Source organism: Oryza sativa, chromosome 7 (genome assembly GCF_034140825.1).
Source record: "Oryza sativa Japonica Group chromosome 7, ASM3414082v1".
In the NCBI taxonomy this organism is placed as follows: Eukaryota; Viridiplantae; Streptophyta; class Magnoliopsida; order Poales; family Poaceae; genus Oryza; species Oryza sativa.
Genome location: NC_089041.1, coordinates 29,355,583 through 29,374,466, shown reverse-complemented (window position 1 = coordinate 29,374,466; position 18,884 = coordinate 29,355,583). Strand labels below are relative to the sequence as shown.

The 18,884-nt window shown below is 44.9% G+C and overlaps 2 protein-coding genes across 3 annotated transcripts; both read right to left on the bottom strand.

The window, feature by feature from the left end:
- Positions 1-7,895: 7,895 nt before the first annotated feature.
- LOC4344333 (subtilisin-like protease) lies at positions 7,896-10,352 on the bottom strand. Its single transcript, XM_015790915.3, has one exon. It carries the CDS (start codon positions 10,338-10,340, stop codon positions 7,995-7,997), a length of 2,346 nt encoding a protein of 781 aa, XP_015646401.1. The 5' UTR covers positions 10,341-10,352; the 3' UTR covers positions 7,896-7,994.
- Positions 10,353-15,679: 5,327 nt separating this feature from the next.
- LOC4344332 (short-chain dehydrogenase/reductase 2b) lies at positions 15,680-18,884 on the bottom strand. Of its 2 annotated transcripts, XM_015789596.3 has the most exons (7): positions 18,722-18,868; positions 18,529-18,629; positions 17,550-17,591; positions 17,225-17,471; positions 17,051-17,128; positions 16,328-16,513; positions 15,680-16,235 (listed from the first exon to the last, which is right to left on the bottom strand). In XM_015789596.3, the coding sequence occupies exons 2-7, from the start codon at positions 18,552-18,554 to the stop codon at positions 15,855-15,857; spliced, it is 960 nt and encodes a 319-aa protein (XP_015645082.1). In that variant the 5' UTR covers positions 18,555-18,629; positions 18,722-18,868; the 3' UTR covers positions 15,680-15,854. The 2 variants fall into 2 exon arrangements, with proteins under 2 accessions (XP_015645082.1, XP_015645081.1); XM_015789595.3 differs by having other exon boundaries at positions 18,529-18,884.

Here is an 18,884-nt window from a genome sequence, read left to right as displayed (position 1 = left end):
GCATCGCCGTTGAAGATCAGCCAAGGAATGGAATTTGTACCATACAAAAATTAATTCACGGGTTTTCATTATGCATGTTTCAGCAAATCACTAATTAATATGGCATGTACAATAATCATTCATAAAAGGCACTTAGTCTCACTCAACAGGATTTTAGAGTTTTTAGAATAGAAAATAAAAAATATATTTTAGGTTAATGATTAGAGTCTTTATTGTCTTAATTATTATAAGACACATGTATGCATTTAACTATTTGCCACTTTTCCAATTGGCAATTAACTATTTGTTGCCCCTATTTCAACGATATGTGGGTCCACATGTATCTATGACATGTGAATCCAGTGGCAAAAAGTTATTTGTCACATCTAAAAGTGGTAAATAGTTAAATATCTACAAATCCGATGGCCCTAAGAGTATAGCCATATTATGTTGTTAAAAATGTTGTCTAGCTCACTTGAACGATCGACATGGAAGAAATAATTGCTTACTAATTAACAAGATGCTGGAAATGTCGCTCGATCATGTAACTAGATGATGTTAGTCTGATTCCCTTTTAATTCCATTAACCAGCAGCGCATCACATCTTCTTCGGCAGCTTGTTTAATTATTCACCGGCTCCGGTTTAGCGAAACAACGTCAACTTTGCCTTAAAGAATCCGAAAACATCTTGCCTGGCCCAATCAGATCGCCGGATGCACCAAAAAAGATTTCTAAGCAAATTAATCATGTTGATTAGCCGGCGAGCTTATCTCCTAGTACTAGCTAATGATGGTAATTATTGCGTAACGTCATTGATTTGTACTAAGTACCAAAGGTCACATATATTTTTTCTTCAAGCCGTTTAACTCATAATTAAGTACTACTAATGCTACTTAAGTACTTGAGATAATGTCTTATCTAGGAGTACCAGCAGCTAGCTGGACCATAATATTAATGGTGCAAGCCCACTTATCTGATAATGTCCTGTTCATGTGTTGGATATTGACAGTTGCTGTGTTCCCATGTCTCCGGAGTCTCTCCAGCAACCCAACCATTAGCAGAAATTTCAGAAGTACTGTACACTTGGACGTGAACAACAAAAAGTTTGGTTGGTCCACTACTACTATTATTACTTCCTCTATCACATTTTAAGCGCAACTATAAGTTTCAGTGTTTAATTATGATCGTCCGTCTTATTTAAATATTTTTATGATTAATTATTTTATTATTATTAGATGATAAAATATGAGTAGTACTTTTATGCATGACTTATATTTTTTATTTTTTAAAAAATAAATAAATAAGACAAACCATTAAAACTGAAAACGAAAACTAATAACTACGTTTAAAAATGGAATGGGGGTAGTAATGAAGAAAAAAAAAACACCCACGTAGGAGTAGTACTGGTACTCCTGTATGTGCAGAAACTGTAGCGATTATTGGTCCCAAATGTTTATGTACTCCTACCATTAATAAATTAATAATGCAATGCGTCTTTTTTGTTTCGTCACAGGTAACGTGGTTGGACTACTCCTATTATTGACTTGACCACTGACTCCATTTCGGACTCACTCGTCACCCCTCTGACCAAACTACAGTACAGTTTTTACTGTTGTTGCCACCAGCAACCAATCGTGAACCGTAAAAAAGGAGAGGTAAAAGAAAGGGCTTTGTTGGGTGCACGCCACGTGGCGCCTCCCCGACATGGCTTGGCTGTCAAACCAAAGCTTAACAAAAGGGCAAAGCAGATCGCGTCGCTCACTGCCCGATGCTTAACAGCTAATTGTGCGTGACACGTGGCAGTCCAGTGTGCGTTTTCCCTTCACCAAGAAATTCCAGCAGTCATAAGAAAACGCTACTACACCTCTGTCCTAAAATATAAGGGGGTGTTTAGATTCAGGGTGTAAAGTTTTTACGTGTCATATCAGATATTATATATGATGTCGTATAGAGTGTTCGAGTACTAATAAAAAACTAATTACAAAATCTGTTACAGAATCCGTTAGTAAACTGCGAGACGAATTTATTAAGCCTAATTAATCCGTCACTAGCAAATGTTTACTACAACACCACATTGTTAAATCATAGAGTAATTAGGCTTAAAAGATTTGTCTCGTAAATTAGTCGCAATCTATGTAATTAGTTATTTTTTAACCTATATTTAATACTTCATGCATGTGTTCAAATGTTCCATGTGATATGGTGAAAAAATTTAGGGTGGGATCTAAACAGGGCCTAAGAATCTAAAATCAGATAAAACGTTTTCTAATATAATATATCTAGATAGGAGTGTATCAAGATATGTTGTACTATAAAACGTATCATTCGGTTATAGGTTCTTACATTTTTAAATGGAGAGTAGAAAAGAAATTCCGGCAGGCAGAACATGTATATGCATGTAGGAGTACGAAGATGCTCGGCTTTAGCAGAAATGGCAAGAACAAATTCTCTTAACCCTTTCTTTTAGCAAATTCGGCCACCTGGATACTCTAAAATCTCTTAATGGTTTTTATTCATTTGCTTTAGCATAAAGCATACTTCTATCTTAGAGTAGTTTAATTAAATGTGCAAGATCTTGATTTGGCGTCATCTTAGGGTGACTAGCACGGTTTTAATTAGTGGATTTGTGCAAGAGTTTTGCATTAGCAGGATGTGACATTGATTAGTGATGGTGGCATGGAGTATGCCCCTATTCATGTGACGGCATGGTGAAGAATAAAGCCCACCTTCTTTTCCCAGCTTTTGTGAAAAAATAATACTACTCTTTTCCTCCAAACGGATGATTGGAAAATTAATAAGTTAAAAAGATTATTTCTCAAGCTCATTGCTTTTGCTAGCCTCGATATTATACCACCAACTTAATTCTTTTATTGAACTTGCTCTAAGGAAAACAAAATTGACCTCAAATCAAACTGAGCACAGATGTTTCCGAGACATAAGAGTTTTGCTGAGTGCTACGGATCCAAAAGTCTTTTATATATTCTCTGAAACTGAACTGAAAACTCAGCATGTATTGCATGGCCCCAGGGGAAGTGAACTCCACTGATCTTTCTGTAACACAACTGGATATGTCCTTGAAGTTTTCCTTTCTCTCGATTGCATCGAAAGCCTAGTTACGACGAGCGAAGAGAGATGTTGCCAAAAGCTAAAAAGACTTGCTGTCAGATACGCTCTATGCCAATGAGAACTTTCCCTGCACCTTGATAGCCGAGCAAAGATACTACTACCACCGTTTCAGATTATAAGACACGTGTCTAGATTTATTAATATCTATATAAATATGGGCAATGGTAGAAAGTCTTATAACTTGAAACGGAGGAAGTATTCCACTTCAAGTAGACTACACTGCTTACTATCAAGTTGCACCACACTAGATTTTAATTTCCAGTTTCTTTAGTTTATTTGTCATTATTTAAACCTCAAGAATTATAAAATGGAGAAAGTATCAGTAGTAAATATTTTTTAATATTGGTTAGTTCAATAGATAGAGTATAGAAAATCATACTAAGCAACATCATATAAAAGAAAATAGAGGAAGTGTAAGGAAAGTTCCCATTTTCGTCAGCACGCCTCAGAATTCTCCTGGGTTAAACGCATGGCTCATTGCTCTGTCTCATTCCAGATAAACTAATGGCAGTAGTGTTGTCGCAGGTGGTTTCTAATGGTAATTGACTGTTGAGTTGGTTAGAGTACTCTATCCGCCTTAAAAATAAAACAACTCTATACTAAGATACGATACATTTTAATACAATAAATCTGGATATAGAGTATATTCAGATTCGATGTACTAGTATACATTATATTTTAATATGAGATTAGTTTGTTTTGAGATGGAGGAATTATTTGTTGGCCTATACTCGTCAGAGATCTCGATGTTTGGAGAATGGATGGAGATTAAAACTGTCTTTAGATATATGGGTGAAAAGTTTTGGAGTGTCGTATCGGATATACGGACACACATTTGAATTATTAAATATAGACTAATAACAAAAACAAATTATATAATCCTCCCGTAAACTGCGAGACGAATTTATTAAGCCTAATTAATCTATCATTAGCAAATGTTTAATGTAACATCACATTGTCAGATCATGGAGCAATTAGAATTAAAAGATTCATCTCGTAATTTACACGTAATCTAGTAATTATTTTTTTCTATATTTAATACTTCATACATATGTCTAAACATTCGATGCGACAGAGTGAAAAATTTTACGAGGTATCTAAACAGCCCTAAGTGGTGTGCTAGTACCACGAGATGGTTGGTGATAGGTCAGTCAAGAGTTCAAGTTCCAACGTTTGTACTACTCGTTTTCTATTCCCCTGTCCACCTTTTTCTACTTTATTTGTCCCAAAGTAAAATTACAAAGGGATAATGCAGTAATGCATCAAGCAAAAAATAAATCGGCTGATAACTTTGCTTGGTAGTATCATCAATGGCCTGAATGAGTACACACCATAGTACCATACTCATCAGCTAGTAATTCATGGGAGCATCCTTCTGTGAAAGAGAAAAAAAAACAGAGATAGATTCAGGTTGGTATAGTAATCTTACGGGAGTGTTTAGATTTAGGGGTGTAAAGTTTTGACGTGTCACATCGGGTATTATATAGGATGTGTGTCGCATGGGGTGTTCAGAACTAATAAAAAAACTAATTACAGAATCCATCAGTAAACCACAATACGAATTTATTAAGCCTAATTAATCAGTCATTAGTAAATATTTACTGTAGCACCATATTATCAAATCATATAGCAATTAGGCTTAAAAAGATTCGTCTCGTAAATTAGTCGCAATCAGCGCAATTAGTTTTTTTCCTATATTCAATACTTCATGTAGGTGTTTAAATGTTTGATGTGATATGGTGAAAAATTTGAGGGTGGGATCTAAACAGGACCTAAGTGCAAAGCTGTAAACGTTTGTAACCAACGTTCTTTAATAGCACAAGTTGTGGCTGAATCTTTTGAGTATCAAAGGGTGCGTTTGTATAGGAAGATGGCGGGTCCATGGACACATCTGGTAGACTTGTTTGTAAACTATCCATGCCCCTGGCCCTGCTCAATCATGGCAGACACTCTTGAGAGCTACAAGAGGAAGAGCCAAAATAAGTTCATAATCACAGCATCAGGGAGCGGCACGCCCAGATTTAAATAGCTAATCATCATCAGCACCACACACGCCACTATACATCATTCATCAGGACGTATATAAAAAGCTAACTTTGAGCTACGAATCTAAATACATGTGTGTCTAAATACATAGTTAGGATTAGATTTTTTTTTAACAGACGAGTTAATTAAGATTGAGCTCGAGAGCTAGCTCTACCTTATTCCAGGAAAGAAAAAGAGAGAGAACTGTACATGATTCAAAAACCGAGCTTCTAATTCTTCTAGACGCTGCAGTGCCTGCCTGCAATTGTTCAACCCCTCTCTCAAAACAGAAGAAACCTAAGAAGAGGCAGTGCTTGCCCTATAACGTACGTACTCCATCCGCATATTGTATAAAGACTGTGTCTAGTTCGTTGGCTAATTTTTATTTAATTATACGGACACACATTTAAAGTATTAAATATAGATTAATAATAAAATAAATTACAGATTCCGCCTGTAAACTGCGAGACGAATTTATTAAGCCTAATTAATCCACCATTAGCAAATATTTACTGTAGCATCACATTGTCATATCATGGCGTAATTAGGCTCAAAAGATTCGTCTTGCAATTTACATGCAAACTATGTAATTGTTTTTTTTCGTTCACATTTAATGCTCTATGCATGTGTCAAAACATTTGATGTGATGGAATTTTTGGAAGTTTGAAGGGAACTAAACACGGCCAAAATTGTTGATTTTATTTGACTAAAATTTTGAAACTTATTTTATGTAATAAGTTATTTTGGGTTTATCCTAAATCAAACATCTTTACAAGTTTATAGAAAAAATACAATTGTTCATTTGATTCTACTCTTAAGTCTAACTATCAATCATGTCTTACTTTTTAAGTTTGTTTATTTAACATTGTTTTCAAAAATAAAAATGAAGGTTGACCCTAATGAGCCCTGAGATTTTCTCGACAATGGAGTACAAACGAATTTCCCGTACGCAAACGTGAAGTAGCAGTAATACCTCCTTCCCATAATAAATACAATTTTGCAATATTTATGTCCAATATTTGATCGCTCGTCTTATTTGAATTTTTTATTAGTATTTTTATTGGTACTAGATGAAAAAACATGAATAATACTTTATGTGTGTGACTAATTTTTTTAAAATTTTTTAATAAGATGGATGGTCAAATGTTGGATACAGATATCTAATGCTGCACTTATTTTGGGACGGGTAGTGCAAACGAAGAGTTGGTGTGATGTTTTACAGATTTTTTTTTTTGAGTGATCCAGCTGAATGCTGTACGGTAAGCTATTCCAGCTAGCTGCAGTGGCAAGTGGCAACTGCGGCTTCTACTTTCGTACGGGCCTGACGTGGAAATGCACGCGGGTAAACGGGTTGGTCTTGAAAATGCTCCTCCTACTACTACTGTGATCTTACCTTTCACTGCTACTGCTGTCCAATTCGCAGCAGATTCTTTCTCACGTTTTGATATTACCTTCACCGTACCTTCCACCCTTTTTACTGGCGTCTGAAATTTCATCGGATTCGATTCGTTTCCTGTCCTGCATTTCCAATGTTCAGAGCGTTAAGATTGATCTCGCTCACACGGTTCAGTTCGTTGTAGAGATTAGAGAAGGCTCTCTCTCCTTACCTGAATGAAGGCGAGCAACGCAGTCTTTGTAGAGTAGTCTGAACCATCCAAGTGGAGTCCTTACTTTGTTCTAAAATGTAACAATATACAATAGTATGAGACGCGTTTTAATACTACGAATATAAATAGGGGTTAAAATTTACCCCATCCATTTTAGGTCACTGTATTTTAAAAGGAACGGAGTATTCCCTCCATCCCATAAGAAAAAACTAACCTATGAGTAAATGAGATACTACATGTTACAACGAATCTGGATAGAGGTAGTGTCCTATCTACTTTTGTGTTGGTTTAGTAAGTGATGCTCCTGTTGCTGTCAACTGAACCTAACCGAACTGAACTGAACTGAAGAGCTGAACCGAACTGAACTGAACTGAAGAGCTGCTTTGCGTTTAACAGCGAACAGTTAGGTTCTGTGCACCGATGCTGACATTGTTTATTGCTATAAGGACGAATCTTCCTGTAGCTCACCTTCCACCGGCCGTTATTCAGCTAGCAAGAGCACCATAAAAGCTGCAAGGTGCTCTCGTGCCATCCTGATCTCCATCCCCATGGCTTCATGCCGAGCTCAAGCTTTTCTTTCTGTCTGTCCTGTTCTTCTTTCCATTTCTCCTGCCCTTCTGTCGAGCTTATATTAAGGAAGATGTGAAGCTTGCAAAATAGCAAAACTAGAGTACTTACTCTAGTAGTAGATGCAGTTGAATTCAATTGCAAAAGCTAAGTAAAATGTGTTATTATAGTACGGATCAAGATCCTCAACCTTCGAAGTAAACTGATTCCATCACTAATATGTAAGCCCGATGAACCCTAGACCCACACATGTTGGGCTGGTTTGGTTCGTGGCCTAAATTGGCCTTACCAATTTTTGTCAATGTTAAATTTTGGTAACTTTTGTCATGGCTAATTTTGGCAAAGGTAAAATTGTGTTTGGATTGAAACCAAAATAGCCTAAATTAACTGTTGAAATGGCCTATTTTCTTAGGCATGCCAAAATTTGGCTCCAAACCAAATAGACAATAAACACTATTGAAATTGCCAAATATTGGTAAGGCCAATATAGGACTCAAACCAAACCAACCCGTTATTAACAAGGCAAAGTGGCAGGTAGAGTATCTCAATCCTTTCCAGTACAGTCTGATGGGCTGAAACTGCGTGCGAGAGTAACCCAAAAGCCCATTAGGATTATAGTAAAAAATCGGCCCAGTTATTAGTATTCACACAGCAAAGCGTACGACCCATGTACATAGCCCATGAAGAACTTCAGGCCCAGTTGTCTCCGCGCCGAGTCCCAACCGCCGGCATCGGCGGCGACGGCGGTGCGGAAGCGACGGGGATGTAGAGCACCACCGGACTCCGGACGACGTGCTCCGGCGACACCCATCTCAGGCTCCCTTCCAGCACCGCCACCGCCTGCGCCGCCTTCGTGAACCTCCCGCTCACCGTCACGGCGAACGTCTTCTTCTCCCCGGCCTTGGAGAACACCAGCGTCTCCGGCGACACGCTCAGCTTCAGCGACGTCTCCGCGGCCAGCGTCACGTTCGCCGTGTACGTCGACTCCGCCGGCCCGACGTTGGTCACCGTCCGGTTCACCGTGAACGGCGTCTTCTCCAGCTCCACCGTGATCGACGGGTAGTTGAGGTGCGACTGCCCCACCCGGGGGAGATCCCTGCAGCTCTGCAGGCTGGAGTTGCGCACGATGATCGGCAGGACATACTCGCCGACGAGCGTGCAGAGGAAGCCGGCGTATTCGGCGACTCCGATGTCGTAGACGAGGCCCGGGTCGGCGGCTCTCGTCGGGTTCACGTGGCCGGCGCCGGTGTTGAAGGGCCCGAACAACATGGTCTTGTTGTGCTGCTCGTCCAAGATCGGGCCGCCGGTGTTGTCGACCTCGTCGGATGTCGTCAAGATGGCGGACTTGATGGCGGCCGGCGACCAGTCGGGGTGGACGCTCTTGACAAGCGCCGCCACGCCACTCACATGCGGCGTCGCCATGGACGTGCCGGATATGACGTTGAAAGACGGCGGCGCGGCGGCGGCATCGGTGCGAGCAACCGACGAGGGCCACGCGGCGAGGATGTTGAGACCTGGTGCCATGATGTCCGGCTTGAGGATGCCGACGTTGAGGAAGCTCGGTCCCCGCGACGAGAACGCCGCGAGGGTGGGAGCTGGACGAACACCTAGCACTGTCCTGTTCTTGAACGTGATGGTCGCCACCGGATTTCTCGACCCCGCGTACTCTATCATCCTGGCTCCGTCGGCAACGGTCACCTGCACCACGTCGGAGCCGTAATCCCGGAGGATGGTGGTGTAGCCCAAGAGGTCGGTGTTGATCAGCACCACGCCGGCGGCGCCGCCGCGCTTTATGTTGTCGACGACCGTCGGAGGGCTCCCCTCCAGCTTGCACAGCACGATCTTGCCCTTGATGTCGCCCGTGTCCGCGATCTCGCAGAGACCAGCCTGCTCCTTGGAGTAGGACAGAGGGTACGCCTTGCCGCTCGAGTTGCTCGCCTGATCAAGCGCCTCGCCGTCGATGACCCTGCCGTCGCCGAGCCGCGTGGGGGCCGAGAACCGCCGGTCGACTGAGCTGGCGGCGACCGTGACCATCCACGGCGCTTCGTTGCTAAGCGTCGCGAACGCCGGGCCATTGTTGCCGGCGGCGCACACCACGACGATACCCTTGGACACCGCGCTGAACGCGCCGATGGCGAGGGGGTCCTTGTCATAGTCCGCAGCAAAGCTGCTACCGAGGGAGATGGAGAGCACGTCGACGCCATCCTTGATGGCCTCGTCGATTCCACCCAGCAAGGCCGACTCGGTGCACCCTTCCACGGTGCACACCCTGTACATGGCGATGTGCGCGCCAGGCGCGATTCCGGCGACCGTGCCCACGCCGAGCCCGTTCACCGCGGCGCCGTCGACGAAGTTCCCGGCGGCCGTCGACGCGGTGTGTGTCCCGTGCCCCACCCCGTCGCTGGTGTCATTGTCGCCGGGAATGAACGACTTGACGCCGATGAGCTTGTTGTTGCACCGGGCGGCGGTGTCCCTGCAGGAGCCCTTCCACCTCGCCGGCGGCGGCGGCACGCCGCGGTCGTCGAAGGAAGGGTGCGAGGAGTCGATGCCGGTGTCGAGGACGCCGACGATGACGCCCTTCCCGTACCCGGAGTCCCTCCACAATCCGGCGTCCTTCCTCAGCCCGAGGAACTCCGGCGTGTGCGTGGTCATCAGCTGCAGCGTCCTGTCCGGGATCGCGCGCACGAACCCCGGCTTCTTGGACACCGCGTCGAGCTCGCCGCCGGTGAGCCTCGCGGCGAAGCCGCTGACCGCCTCGGTGTACGAGTGGACGAGGCGTGGCTCGTCGTCGGAGCCGGCGAGCTCACTCAGTGGCAGGAAAGATTCATGCCACCGGCAGTGGTCGTCCTCGCCATCGCCGTGGCCAAGCGGCGGCGGCGGCTCGACGAACACGATGTAGGTTGCACGGCCACCTGAAGATTTCGTGCCAATTTTCTGTGGCGGCGTTGCACCTGGATTGATGTAGCAGAGTGCAGGTTTAGACGATAGGAAGGCGGTGAGCAACAGAATTGGGAGTAAGGACGCCATAGCCTGCATGAGGACTGGAGAAGACGATGGCGATCGATGAAGAAGCTTTGCAATGGTGGTGATGTGTTGTTATACACGCCTGGATGGCATGTTTGTTTTGGCAAGATGATATTAGCCCGTATCAATCAATTACCTTCATCTATGAATTAACCTATCCAATTCACCGCCATTAGTTGGTGCCAAATCCGGCTGGGATTTGAGAGGAATGCATTTCGTGGACGTATCAGGGTCTGGATCCCCTGGAGTTGAGTATAACTCTACCGTGTGGAGTTGGCCAAATCTGTGCTATCCATTGTTTTCTACGGCTGAGATCATTCCTCGTCAATTTAACCTAATAAGTTTTTTTTAAGGAATTTTCACCTAATAAATTAACTCCTTAAATTAATGGTTATGACTTAATTTTTTCATGTGTTTGCTCAATAATAGCGATTTGATTAAGTTCTCACCCCCAAAAAAATGTAACAGAATAACGTTTTGTTATTCCCCAAACAACAGATATAGTCGATCAACTCTAAAGCGGCAGTCAGTGTATATCAACATAGTGCTTTCACATATATGCAAACAGCGAACCATATCAATATTAATGTGTATGATTTTTTTTAAATAATAGATGAATCTTGAATTTTTTGTGCTAATTATACAGTAAAAATGATCTCGTGACAAGCTGTTGATACAAGATTATTTGTTGCATGGTCAGTTACTGGTTTTTAAGTATAAATTAATGTGGCTTAAGCCTAGCCCTTGAAGTATGCCGAATGGCACAGATTTAGCCAACTCCACCCGATAGAGTTATACCCAACTCTAGAGGATCTGGACCCGACGTATCATGGCAATTGATATCTCAGCAGATTTGGGTTGGAATTCATCCTCTGCCAGCGACTCAAATGCAACACTTATCTATGTTTCTGCATGAATCTAGACGAGTTTTAGTTTCATCCTCCACGTTTGCACCTTAATTCATTGTAGGAAAATCATAGCCCAAGTATGGGAGGTAATCGGAGATCCAATTGTGACAGCTAGTGAATGTCGCGAGAGATCAGATAAGTTTGCAGTTGCACGTATATGAACTCATCACTTATTATGCCTGCCTTAACTACAGGCCATTTTGATCCCATAAACGCAAAAAAACATATTATAAGCCTCCCTTAACTATGAAAATTATCGAGTCCAGCACTATAACAGAAAGTATTTTTTACACCTAGGTGACATGGCACCTAGGTGTATGCCTGTAATTTAAATAATTATATAAAAAATACATAAAATTTGATAAGATAATCCATGATAATATAAGTCACTATGCAAACATGCAAGTCTAAATTCGATCGATATATGAAGAAACAAAAATAAGAAATTTTATCTGCACTGTACGGGTACTATTGAATGTCTGATTTTATTATTTTTGTTTCTCTAGTTGTAGATCAAATTTAGTCTTGCATGTTTGTGTATAGACTTGTATCATCACAAACGATGTTACTAATTTTTTTAATTTTTTCTATAACTATTTAAGTCACATGCAAATGATAGGTGCCATGACACCTAGGTGCAGCATATATAGTAAATCATAGCTCAAGTATGGAAGGTAATCGAGGATCCAATCGTGACAGCTAGCGAATGCCTCAGGAGAGATCACATAAATTTTGCACGCATATGAATTCATCACGGAAAGGGGGAAAAAGGTTGGGCTAGATATTGAGTAGGCTACTCAGCAATTCAGCATGATATTGGGCCGATTTACGTATTTGACAGAGCCTCCATGTCTGGTTTTGTGTGGAATAAGTTCATCTTAGTTCTCTTAACTTGTCAACGAATCTGATTTTCATCCTTCAACGAGAAAATCAGATACAACGGATCCCTTAACTGTTAAAACCGGTGCAATATAGGTCTGATGGCGGTTTGGACGGCGGTATTCGTTGACGTGGTGCGTACGTAGCTAATTTGACTCGGTCTTTATATGATGTGGCGCTTACGTGGCAATTTGATTTGAAAAATAATAAAATTTGTGGCCCCACACGTTAGTTAAAAAAATAATTTAAAAATGATAGGCCCCACATGTCATTCTCACCCCTCCTCTTCTTCCTCCTCTCACCCCAACTCCCCTCTAATCATTTCTTTCTCCACTCTACTCGTTCTCTCTCTAGGTGTGAGTGAGGAGGGGCGGCACGCGGCAGCAGGGTGAGGAGGGAGGCAGCGCCGCCACAAGCACTCGCCACCGGAGTTGATAGATGAGCTCCCTCCACCGCCTTCCTCCATAGGGCGTCGCTACTGTGCTCACCACCGGGCACTGGCCACCCCCTGACTGTTGGTCTTGTTCCAAAACTAGCATAAACCAAACCCAAATCCCCCGCTTCGTCTGCTCTGCAACATCCCATGGATCCCCATCTCCCTGCAATGCGGGCTTGGAGAGAGAGAGAGACGAAGAAAGGTGAGTTGGGGAGAGAGGAGGAAGAAGAGGAGGGGTGAGAATGACATGTGAGGCCCACACGGAGCCCACCATTTTTAAATTATTTTTTGGTGTAACTAACATATGGGCCGATATTTTTTATTATTTTCCAAATCAAATTGCCACGTAAGCGCCGTGTCATTGCCATATCGTATGAAGACTAGTCAAATTAGCCATGTAGGCTACACCTTAACGAAAACCGCCATCCAAATTACCATGGGACCTATATTGTACCGGTTTTTGGTAGTTAAGGGGACCCATTGTATCTGATTTTTCAGTTGAAGGACGAAAATTGGATCATTGACAAGTTAAGGGAACTTAGATAAACTTATTCCTTTTGTGGTTGAGCGAGCAAAATCAGACACGAACCATAAGTTGAAGGATACATATGGACTTTTTTCCTCAGGGAAGCCTGCACCTTCTTCCATTAACATTTGGGCCAACATTTCCGGGCTATTAGACCTACACAAAGTCTAATGGAATAAGTTCACATTAGGTCCCTCTATTTGTCGGCCAGTCCGATTTTCGTCCCTCCGTCGCAAAACCGGGTATGACGGGTCCCTCAACTTATAAAACCGTGGATTGTGTCCGGTTTTGGATGACGTGGCGCCTACGTGGCTCCCTTTGACTTGGTCCTCGTCCCACGTGGCATTGACGTGGCGCTTACGTGGCAATAGGATCTCAGGAAAATATAAAAAACATGGGACCTACATGTCAGCTACAAGAAATAATAAGAAAAGGTGGGGCCCCTGTGGTCCCACATGTCAGCCCCCTCTACTCTCTATCCCTCCTCTCTCCCTTACAGAATGGTGAGCGGCGGCGCAGCAGGGGGCGGTGGGCGGAGCGGCGCGCGACGGTCGGGCGAGGAGGGAGGCGGCGCGCCGCGGCTGGGTGAGAGGAGGGGCCGCTCGCGGCAACCGGGCAAGGAGGGAGGCGGCGCTCGGCGACCGGGCGAGGAGGAAGGCGGCGCTCGGCGACCGAGCGAGGAGGGGCGGCGCCGTTCTGCTGGGCATCTCGGGCGGAGCGGCCGACGGCATGGAGCCCGCGCTCGCCGGCGACCTCCTCCTCTGCCTCTTCCTCCTCCGGCCACCTCCACCAGCCGTTGACCCCCACGCACCGCCGACACCCGCCGGCTGCCGACCCCCGTTCCTCTCCCTCCCTCCCATCGACCGGCGTGCGCTGCGCTACCTCTTTTCCCGCCGACCACCCTGACGAGCTCGCCTCCTCCCTCGCAGTGCTCTCGCCACGCTGCCCGCCGCCCGTCGTCGCTCCGTCAACCGCCCCTCTACTCCGCCCTCCGCCCGCCGCCCGTCGTCGTCGCTCCGCCGGCCGCTCCACGACTATGCGCCGGAAGAAGATGACGACGAGGCTAGCACCCCTTCGGCTTCGTGCCGCCGCTCTTCCCGCCGCCGCCCCGTTCATTTTCCCGCCCAGCGCTCCCGCCGCCGATCGCCGCCGCCGTAGCGCTAGCTGCCAGACCCCCCCGAACGGCCGGACCTGCCTTCACGCGGACCGGCGGCGCTCCGGTCGGGGAGCAGCGCCAACCACGCCCGCCGCCGCCGCCGGAGCTCGCCTGCTCCGCCGCCCACCCGTGCCGTCCCCTGCCTGGGAAGGAGAGAGAGAGGGGAAAGGAAAGAAGAGAGAGAGAAGGGAGAGGGAAGAAGAGATGAGTGAGGCTGACATGTGGGCCCCACCATTTTAAAACTATTTTTGTTTGTGCAGCTGACATGTGGGGCCACGTTTTTTATTATTTTCCCGAGATATAATTGCCACGTAAGCGCCACATCAATGCCACATGGGACGAAGACCAAGTCAAATAAGCTATGTAGGCGCCACGTCAGCCAAACTGCCTTCAAAACGCCGAGGAACCACGTTTACCCGGTTTTCTTAAGTTGGGGGCTGGGTCATACCCGGTTTTGCGGTCAAGGGACGAAAATCGGACTGGGCAACAAATAGAGGGACCCAAAGTGTACTTATTCCAAGTCTAATAATTAGGTCAACGTTTCTGGGCCGACTTGGCCCAAGACGGATCACATGGGCGGGCCGTACTAGTCTTCCTCCTTCCCTGCCACCTGCCCGCGTCCGCTTGTTGCCGCGTCGCCTCCACGCTCGCCTGCAACGCTGTCCGTCGCCTTCAGCTCCTCGTTCTGCTGCTTGGATGCGTCCTTCGTCTCCCTTGCCTTCTCCACGGTGGTGTCCTTCGCTTCCGCCGCGTCGCCGTACTCGCTGGGCTTGGTCTGGGCGGCGGTGTCCCTCACGACGCCGAGCGTGCGGCCGACGGCGCTCACGAGGGACCAGGCGCCCCGCTGCGCCGCCTCCAGGATGCCGGCGCGGTGGTGCTCGGGGCCGGCCTCCTCCTCGCCGACCACGCGCGCGCGCTCGGTGCCTTCGGGCGTGATCTCGCGCGCCGCCTCCCGCGCGCGCGCCATCTGCTCGCCTCGCTTCTCCTGCGTCGACGACATGATCGCGCACTGCACTGCTAAATTGGTGGTTTCCTGTTCGTCGTAGGGTAGCGCCTCTGATGATGAACATATATAAACCTGTACGTGCGACGGCTAGGCGACACGTCCCTTAGAGGGTGGACACGTATTGCAACGTGTCACGTTTGATAGGATTTTGGTCACGGCCAGGGCCAAGTGTGCCCCTTATCTCCGAGAAGACGAGTAGCATATGCCAGCATTACCATGAAAGGGTACGGAGACTAGTGATTGAAGTTTTCTGAGTAGCATTTTAAGATCTTGAGTTCAAATCTCTATAAGATCGAATATTCGGATTGGATTATTTGAGGGCTAAGTTTTAATAGGCTAAGTTTCTAATTTAAAAAGATTGTATATATCCAGAGTAAAAGAATACCCTTCTAAAAAAATGACATCATCAACGTTCCCCACTCCCTGAGCATCTCTGAACATCCATGCAAAACGATTCAAAAGTGGTTGATTATTAAGCATCCTTGCATAACAAATTTAGTCTGTGAAACATCCATGAATCATGTAGTGGTATATGTTTACACAGCTCTGATCGCTAAGCTAGCATGGAAGGATGATTATTAAACATGCTTAATAATTTTATAATGCTATATTTTACTACCAAGCTTCACCCAACTCTGTTTGATCAAAGTAGCAACCGGTTGGTCCATCCTGAGGGAGCAGAGCTGCCTTGACCGCACCTCTCGCGCCTTCTTCAGGAGGGATGATCCCTGTATTCCAGTTGATCTCCGTGTTGACAAATCCAGGGTGAACGCAGTTGATGCGCATCTCCGGGTGCCTCTTGGCCAGGATCCTGGTGTAGAGGTTGACGACGGTCTTGGACATGCTGTAAGCCGGCAGCATTGTTGGCCATCCTGCCTCCTCAAGCCGTTCGTTCTTCAGGTCAAGCAAGAACTCGTTCAGCATCGCTTCTATCCGTGCTTCGTCCCAGATGTCGATGTTGCGCAGCTCGTCGCGGAGCTTCTCATTGGGAATTCTCTGTGGCAAGTTTGGCACAGGAACTATCATGTTGTTAGGTAAGCTAGTTGAAGCACAGAAGTACCCTTTTTTTTAATAGAAAGAATTTGTACCTTCAACTCTGACCGAAGAGAGGTGGTGTTAACAATTCTTGCTCCTGACGGCGATTGTTTCAGTAGCGGCAGGAGAGCTTCTGTTATCCATTTCAATCCATAATAGTTGGTGTTGAGGCATTTTACTGCCTCGTCGTATGTTTGTACAATTACTGATTGGATCAGATTGACTGCTTTGCCGGATAGCTGAATTGCAAACACATTTTTTAGTGGTTGAGATGGTTGCTGCTGACTATTCATTTGTGCATCAAAAAGAGAATTTTTAATTGAATAGACACCAGTGTTCAAAGTTCGCAATGAACACTACGCACCAAAATAACGCAAGGATATCTGACACTAAAACTACTGACAACTGTAAGGGGCCATATCATCCAAGGGAAAAATTAGAGAACAAAATAGGGGAGGCATTTGAAGCTATGCAAATATGCTACTTCCTACTGGCTGATAATACTTGTTGTTTTGAACAAAGACACGGTATGCAAAAAACAACTTTAACCACTATTTTTTATTATAATATATATATATATATATAATATCAATAAATATATGATTTTATTGGAGCACCTTTTAAGACCAATCTATACATATGGTCACCATATTTCTACAATAAATATTTTAGATGTTATTTATAGTTAAAGTTTTTAAAGTTTGAAAATAGCTTTGTCCAAAACAATAAGTATTATCAATCCAGAGAAAGTAAAAAGCTAACATAAATCTACATACCCAAACCCTGGGATCAATGTTGAGAGCTCTCAGGCCATCCTGGTCTACTGCAACCCCTCCAACACCTGCATTGTTCACCTGCATTTCTCACGCGATCTTCAGTATATGTTCGTTCTTGTAGAAACAGATTGGTTAGACTTTGTAGTAAAGAGAAGGAAACAGCTGTATTTTTACCAAGATGTCAAGCTTTCCAAATCTACTGTTGATGTATCGGGCCAATGAGGCACGACTGTTACCATCTAGGATATCAAGTTGATGGAAGATTATGTTGGAGAGGTTAGATTCATGGCAAAGGGACTCAACAGCATCTTTCCCCCTTTTCTCGTCTCTTGCTGTCAGAATGACTGTCACACCTTGGAGGGCAAGCTGGCGGCACACTTCTAGGCCAATCCCTCTGTTTCCACCAGTGACTACTGCAAGCCTAAATCGGACAGGCAAAAATTTAGTATCCTGTTCATTGAGGACTAAAAGTGCCTATTTTTTGTATGTATAGTAATACCTTTCAGGTATTGTTTCATGGTCATGATTCACTGCCTCAAGCCTGTGGAACAAACAGTGTGAGTTCTGTTGCATTGGATAAAATAGTAAAAATGACTATAATCTCTTTTGTGCTGAAAAGTACTGGTGGCGCAGGGTGGTGTTCTTGGTGCAGAAAGAAAAATGCAAAAACTCTATGATTTTTATGAGTAACTTGACGTCTCATGAGAGCGGAATGGTTAAACTGAATGCTGCTAAACTAACAAAATACGGTTCTTCAAAAGTTTAGAGTAGCTGATCCTAAAAAAAGAAGAAGAAGTTCAGACTAACTGTTGCACCTAACCAGCTTACTATTTTTTGGGGAAACGAACCGGCACCAGGTGTGCCAATTTCTTTGAATATAGTAGGAATAAAGAGTATTTATAGATATCATCTATGCATTACCCCAACCAGGCAGCAGAAAGGAATAAACAGGCAATAGCTTTTATTGCCGTGGAACAATATACTAAGGGCTTGTTCACTTTATAGCTATTTTCAACCTTTCCAAAATTTAGCATTGCTAAAATATAGATTAAATATGATATTGTCAAATTCTTTAGACATGACCAATATTTGATAACAAAGTAAACACCGCCATACATTTGTTGATTTTACCAAACAATGATATGGTTTAAAATGATAGTATGAATCTAAACAGGCCCTAACTGCCCCTCTTATCCATATCTCGACATATAGAGTACTGAATATAGTTATTTACTTGAACAAGGAGGTTTCTACCTGCTTATGTTGAAAACAACATGAGGGTTTTGGGTGAGTAGCTAATAAATACTTAGAAAAACATGCAACCTATGAAATGCTCTGCACTCAGGATAAATTCAGACTTTCAGACATGCACTCAGGATAATTTCAGACTTTCAGACATGTATAGCATGGACAGGAATACAGCATTTTACAGTGAAGCAGACCTATCAGAGTAACGAAATGGGGGGAGGGGGCGCAACCTGTGCCGCGTTGAGGACGACTGCATCGCCGCCGAGGGTGTTGCGATGCGGATGCGGGTGGCGAAGATGGCTATCCGCTGGAGTCGTCCCTGCGGGTGTGGCTGGAGAGGGGAGCGAAATGGGGTTAGGCCGGGTCGGACTCTCCAAGAAGTAGATGAGTAGCTCGCGGCGGCGGCGGCGGCGGCCATCGCACCTTCAGCTTTGGATAGATAACCGCGTGAGAGGAGGCGCCGGCCGCCGGATTTTGCTTAAAATATTTGGCCGGCGTGCCCCCGCCGGCCCAGCGACAAAAAAGGAGGGAAGCGGCGGCGCTTGGGGTTGCAGGGTTCGGTGGATGACTGAATGGACTAAACCCT

Excerpts from the sequence above, each read along its gene's own strand:
- LOC4344332 (XM_015789595.3), bottom strand. The coding sequence starts at position 18,716 with ATGGCCGCCGCCGCCGCCGCCGCGAGCTACTCATCTACTTCTTGGAGA. Across the intron at positions 17,129-17,224 it reads TTGGAAAGCTTGACATCTTG|GTGAACAATGCAGGTGTTGG; the intron begins GTAAAAATACAG and ends TGAGAAATGCAG. Across the intron at positions 16,514-17,050 it reads ACATTGATCCCAGGGTTTGG|CTATCCGGCAAAGCAGTCAA; the intron begins GTATGTAGATTT and ends TTTGCAATTCAG.
- LOC4344333 (XM_015790915.3), bottom strand. The coding sequence starts at position 10,340 with ATGCAGGCTATGGCGTCCTTACTCCCAATTCTGTTGCTCACCGCCTTC.